The 6,000-nt window shown below is 39.1% G+C and overlaps 1 protein-coding gene across 1 annotated transcript; it reads left to right on the plus strand.

Annotated features, from left to right (window-relative positions):
• Positions 1 to 334: 334 nt before the first annotated feature.
• Positions 335 to 5,552, plus strand: spcs3 (signal peptidase complex subunit 3). Its single transcript, XM_071526910.1, has 5 exons — positions 335 to 583; positions 2,923 to 2,996; positions 3,473 to 3,549; positions 4,749 to 4,864; positions 5,221 to 5,552. The coding sequence occupies exons 1-5, from the start codon at positions 441 to 443 to the stop codon at positions 5,351 to 5,353; spliced, it is 543 nt and encodes a 180-aa protein (XP_071383011.1). The 5' UTR covers positions 335 to 440; the 3' UTR covers positions 5,354 to 5,552.
• The last annotated feature ends 448 nt before the right edge of the window (positions 5,553 to 6,000 follow it).

Here is a 6,000-nt window from a genome sequence, read left to right on the forward strand (position 1 = left end):
CCTTCCAAGTAGTTTGGTATAAGTTTAGTGTTTGAGAATTATTTCCTATATTTTAGCAGCCCTCTCTTGCCTTGCCATATGGCTATGATTGATGTAGCCTATTGTGAAAAGAATATTTGGGGGGAAAAAAATATTTTCATCTAATAAAAAGCCCTCCTTCATGTTCTTCATTTTCATTCTGGTTCACTCCATTACAAAAAAACTAAAAATGTATCATATGCATAAATTGATCATCTAGGCTAGTATATTCGACAATTATACTTTTATTTTGAAACTTGTGCCCGGAAGAGTATTTTTCATATTCTGGGTGCCTTGACTTTTCCCGCACTTCCTATTTGTACTGAGTAGCTAGCTACCAGTAAACGCTACTGGAATACATTCAATTGTAATAGATTTATCGTTATTATTATCATTCCTGTACCTTCAGCCGATATTTGAGGATGAATACTGTTCTGTCGAGGGCCAACTCTCTCTTCGCCTTCTCCCTGAGCGTCATGGCGGCCTTAACTTTCGGCTGTTTCATCACGACAGCTTTCAAAGACAGAAGAGTTCCTGTGGACATCCACGTCTCCAGAGTCATGCTGTAAGGTTGACTTCAATAGCTCACATCCTTAACAGCTGTCAGCATCAGTCCATTTCAAGTAAAAGAATGGCTCCTTTACGTTTTTAATTTTAGTGTGAAAGACGTCAAGTGTCAGTGTAAACATACGCGACGTCTCCGGACTCAAGCTGTGAGAGTTCAGAATTAATTTAGCTTCCCCGGTATTTTCCTTACTTGCACGGAAATACAGACACGGCACCCTATTTAAATATCTGACGTTTTATTTTTGCCTATCTTATCGACAAAAGTACACACCTGGTAGAACATAACGCACGACCTGTGAGGGAATATTAGTAGTCAATCTTCAATTCGGCCTATACACAGTACAACAAGCAGCGCGTATTTCAACTAAATATCAACTTTCAGAATCAGTCTGCTTTTGTTTCCCACAGCGTGAGATTTTATTGACATAAGTGCTGCTTGGTGGACCACTTGTGTGCCGAATTTGTTGGACGACCGTAATGATTCGTAAAAAGTATCAAAATATCTTACAGCAGGGATGTGTGTTTGCTGGTAAGCAAAGCAACACTGTCAGATTTTTGAATGGCGTTTGGCGTGACGTTCTTGCTTTGTCTTGTATTTATGTATTTAACTAACGGCTATTGGTAATGCTTTCATTTTATCATACTCCATTAAGAAATGAATAGTTTAAAGACCAGTGTAGGTGCCAGATGCGCTGCTCTCTGTGATTTGAAAAGGTTCCACCAGAGCTATATGTAGATCTTGGCCATTTTGCACTAGAGTAGTGTTTCTCAACGTGGGGTCCGGGGACCACCAGGGGGCCTTGAGGGGGGTTCCAGGGGGTCCCCAGGCAAATTGATGAATTGTTAAACTTTACCATTATTTCATTTACAAGAAGTTAACACAGTCAGAGGATGTAGAAGAATGACTGTATTGATCATATTTTCACTGTCATCTCTCTACAGATAGTCATGGAATTCTGGACAAAATCATATCTAACAATAAAAATATTCACATATTTGGGTCTGAGACACAAAATCTCATCAAATGGGGGTCCGAGGCCCAAATGTGGACTAAATTAGGGGTCATTGAGAATCACTGCACTAGAGCCATGGATAGGTAGAGTTACTTGAAGGTTATACCAGAGCCATAGGTGCATTTTGACCAGGTTGTACCAGGGTTATAGATGATTTGGACAGTTTGACCAGAGGCATACAATCTGGTTACGTTGTACTGACCATTGAAACTATACAACATTTTGATTTGCAAAATATTTTGCAAACCTGGTTGCTGTACAGTGGTGCTTAATGGGCATCTGAAACCAGATTCCAGTCCAAAAGTTTTTATGAAGTTGCCTGATTATGACTTTTCTTCATGATAATTGCAATGCTTTATTGAACATCTCACATCTCGCTACAATATGCATGAATTCATGAAATACAAGACTGGAAACATATGGCTCATCCTTCCTGCCAAGATGAAGAATTTATTTCCGTCTGTCAAATAAATGGATGGCATTGATAGTTTAAATAAAAGTAATCAATTCAATAATGATATTTATGGGGTCAGAAACTCTTACAAGTGTATTACATGCATCAAAAATATTTAAATTGCATGGAAAATGAAATACTTCTGCAGGAAACAATTGTCATAATTCACCTGTCAAAAGTCTGCAATTAGAAAAAGAATTTCTGCAATGAAAAAACAAGGTAAAATACAGATTTTCATGAATTGAAGACAACTCTTGCTCGTACATTTGAAAGCATTTTTTTGCAATAAAAAGCCAAGCAACAACTGTAATAAAATAAAATTACATTTAGGCTACACATAAACAAGGTGTTGCTTAATAATTCAAATATTAAGAAAATGGATAAAATAATAACAGAAACGTACCCTAGGAATGTAGGTGCAAAAACAAATTGAAGTCACGAAGCACATAGTTGCAAATATGGAAATGTATTGTTTCTTTAGCCTATAGATTATGGTTAGATTGCTAAAACCAACCTCTGACAATATGTAACTTATTACCCAATAATAATAACTTAACCAATCAGAACTATTGTCATAAATAACATGGATCAAGTATGGTAAATTACATCATACCCCAACTGCTCAGCCCTCAGTCCAATGTGTTTTAATGCAGCTACAGAAAGAACCACTTTTCAGCCTCTGTGGCATCAAAATCCCACTAGTTGGACCCACTATAAGACATACTGGATGTTTGAAAAGATGGAGTCTGCTGCCCTGATGCAGGTTGTCCTGCAGGTTGGGCACTTCAACAGCGCCTCATTCTCTCCCTCTTTGTCCATCACTTCCTCTCTCCCTCTATATCCCTCCCCCTCTCTCTCTCTGTCCAACAGGAAGAATGTAGACGACTTTACAGGACCCAGAGAGCGGAGTGACCTGGGTTTCATCACCTTCGACCTCTCGGCTAATATCCTTTTATACCGCCGCTTCTCAAGCTCCGGCTCTGGGCCCAACAGTGGGAGACGGGTAGATTAAAACGGGTCACACAATGTTCCTGGCTGAAGTGCCTGTTTGCCAGTGGCTCCTGGATATGTTGCGTAGGCAAAGCCCTCAAGGGTTTCTCTGGAAATCAACATTTTCAAAACTCGTTGTTGATGTTGTTGATGTCAAAGCAGGTGTTTGAACACCCATAGAGAAACCCATAGAGAGCAGAGATGCAGCTATTAATATATCCTACATAACAGGCCCGTTTCCACTTGGGGGCGCCAGAGTCCAAAGTTCTAGTGAGATCAAGTGCACAGTACATGTGAGAATAATAAGTGCTGAAATATTTTCTATACATCGGAGACAGTGGGGGAAAATGGGATTGTAAAATTGGATGTATTAGGTTATTGAAGGTTAACTCTAATGTGGATTTGAATGTTGTTCCTTAACTTCTCCTACATTTGCAGCCAATTTTTGACTGGAATGTCAAACAGCTGTTTCTCTATCTGTCTGCGGAGTACGCTACAAAGAGTAATGTAAGATATATATTCAGCACAAACACACACACACGCACACAGGTTAGACCAATATATCAGTCTGTTATTGGCCTTTTATTTAAATCTGGGCTTTGGTCCAGTCTTCGGTACCTCTAATAGGATGTACAGTATATGTTGCCATGTGTTTGATTACATATTTAGTGTAGAATTGATCAGTACTACACTGGTTGTTTATGGGAAGCCCTTAACCTGATTTGATTCTAATGTGACATTTTAATCCGATTCCACACAAGAATGTATGAATATGTTTTATTATCATTGTTATTATCCTGTATATCAATGTAGAGTTTTATTGTCCCATGGTCCAAATGCTGTTTCAGAGACTTTTCCACCCTGACAACAAGAGTGCACTACCGGGGGAAACACTGAATACTTGTAATTTTCTGGCATGAAAATGGTCAAATTTAAAAATATTGAATGTGTCTCTATCTGTAGAATATGCTATTATGTGTTATGTAAGACAATTATGCAGACATACAGCAGTTTGTATGCTAAGTATGTGACAAAAGCAACAAAAGACACACACAAACACTCCACAACCTTTTCTTGTCACTGCTCCAATCTGTAGCCATTTCATAACAGACACTTTGTGTCTGGCCTTAAGTTAAATTCAGTATAGGATGCAAAATGGCACAAGCAAAAAGCACTTGTCACATTATGGCACAGTGCTAGTTCCCTCACATTTCAAGCAAAAACTCTTGACAGACTGTATCGAGTGTTGCACGATATATGGACAATTCGTACTTTTCAGTATCACAACATTGAAAATGGTTAAATATCAGAATTCTGATTTTTGATCATTTTATTAAGTTGCACATCCTTTTTGGGGTCTAATCTTGACCAATGTCATGTCTTACCCCAAGACATGCCAGTTTTGAGTCCTTGAATTTTACCAAACAGCACCTTGAAAGTCATAGAAAAGACCTTGAATTTGATGTCCAAGTGAGTAAACTTTAACATGTTTTTTGGAACATTTTTAATATTGACAGTGGTTGGTAATCTGTGAGATTCTTACCTACCAGTCCCAAAGAAAAAGAGCCACATCTGCTCCGTTCCCTTCTCCTCTTTAAAAGGCAATGCCCACGTTCACTGTTCGCTGCAAGCTAACACCACAGGCTGTGGGGCAATTATGGGATATGTCCTCTGAAGTCAACAAATTGTGTGTGTGTGTGTGTCAGTCTCTAAACCAGGTAGTGCTGTGGGATAAGATCGTCCTTCGAGGTGAAAACACCAAACTGAACCTGAGAGACATGAAGTCCAAATACTTCTTCTTTGATGATGGGAACGGACTAAGGTGAGACACCACCCTCCCTGCATGGCTGTCACTGTTGATGATAGTCTACATGTAGGTGTTTTATGACAACAGCTGATTCAGTAAAAGTGTGAAATGGAATTCTCCCTTTATTTATCTGTCTCTAACTAGAACACAAATGTCATTTTCCTTTTGCTTTTGAAACATCATTTACCAATCTATCGGCAACTAAAACCACTGCCTGTAGAATTTTACCTCAATATATCATCTTTCTTCTAAGGTTTTTAATAAAGATAGAGCCTACATTACATTCCTACTTTCTGCATTGTATTTGCCATTGTTTCCAGCATAACTTGAAGGCTATGATTGGCTAACCATCACGTCTGTCTCCTCCCCAGGGCCAATAAGAACATCACGTTGACGTTGTCTTGGAACGTGGTTCCCAACGCAGGAATCCTCCCCCTAGTGGCAGGAAGCGGACATGTCAGCCTTCCTTTCCCCGATGCGTACGAGACCACCAAAAGTTATTAGACAGACAGGAAGACAGAAGCGCAGACAGGCAAACGTAAACACACATCCAGACGAGTTGACAGAGGCTGTACATACAGACCAATGGAAACAAGACAGACACACGCATATACTGATGACTCACATACACACTTCCTCCATGGATGTAAATTAATTGTTTGTTTTTTTTCTGATTTGTAATAAAAGCTCAGATTGGGAACAACTGTGTCTTCATAAAATACTTTATCGTGGCAGTGACTCAGTATATGGCATACTGTAGAGGAAAGTAGCATATAACTGGAATTTCAATCAGATTGGTACTAGAAACCATATCCTGACTCAGACTCATACTGCTTTACTCATCCTGGTAATCCTGTATAATCAGTGAAATTATCTATCTCCATCAGTCAAATAATCCAATTGATGCTAATCCCAATTGATGCCCTGATTGACTGGCCTCCATTTTCTCCATTTACTGCAATTGTTTGGAAGAAAGTTGCTCCGGCAGTGAGCAACTTTCAATAATGACCAAATTTAAATTTTTGGGTTGAACTATCCCTTTAATGATGCTATCTCTAGCTACAATGCTGTCACCTGGCTGTTCCTAATGTCAAACAATATGGCATGGGCGATTGATTTGACATCTTGCAAATACTATGGATACTTTGAGC

This window comes from Centroberyx affinis, unplaced genomic scaffold (genome assembly GCF_046629955.1).
Source record: "Centroberyx affinis isolate AG114_WGS23_722 - 3 ecotype Tasmania unplaced genomic scaffold, CSIRO-AGI_Caff_v1 ptg001478l_1, whole genome shotgun sequence".
NCBI classification, from domain to species: Eukaryota; Metazoa; Chordata; class Actinopteri; order Beryciformes; family Berycidae; genus Centroberyx; species Centroberyx affinis.

What these genes read in the sequence shown, in the direction of transcription:
- spcs3 (XM_071526910.1), top strand. Translation starts at nt 441, where the DNA reads ATGAATACTGTTCTGTCGAGGGCCAACTCTCTCTTCGCCTTCTCCCTG. An exon ending in CACCTTCGACCTCTCGGCTA is followed by an intron (nt 2,997 to 3,472) that starts ATATCCTTTTAT and finishes AACTTCTCCTAC; the next exon opens with ATTTGCAGCCAATTTTTGAC. An exon ending in GATGATGGGAACGGACTAAG is followed by an intron (nt 4,865 to 5,220) that starts GTGAGACACCAC and finishes TCTCCTCCCCAG; the next exon opens with GGCCAATAAGAACATCACGT.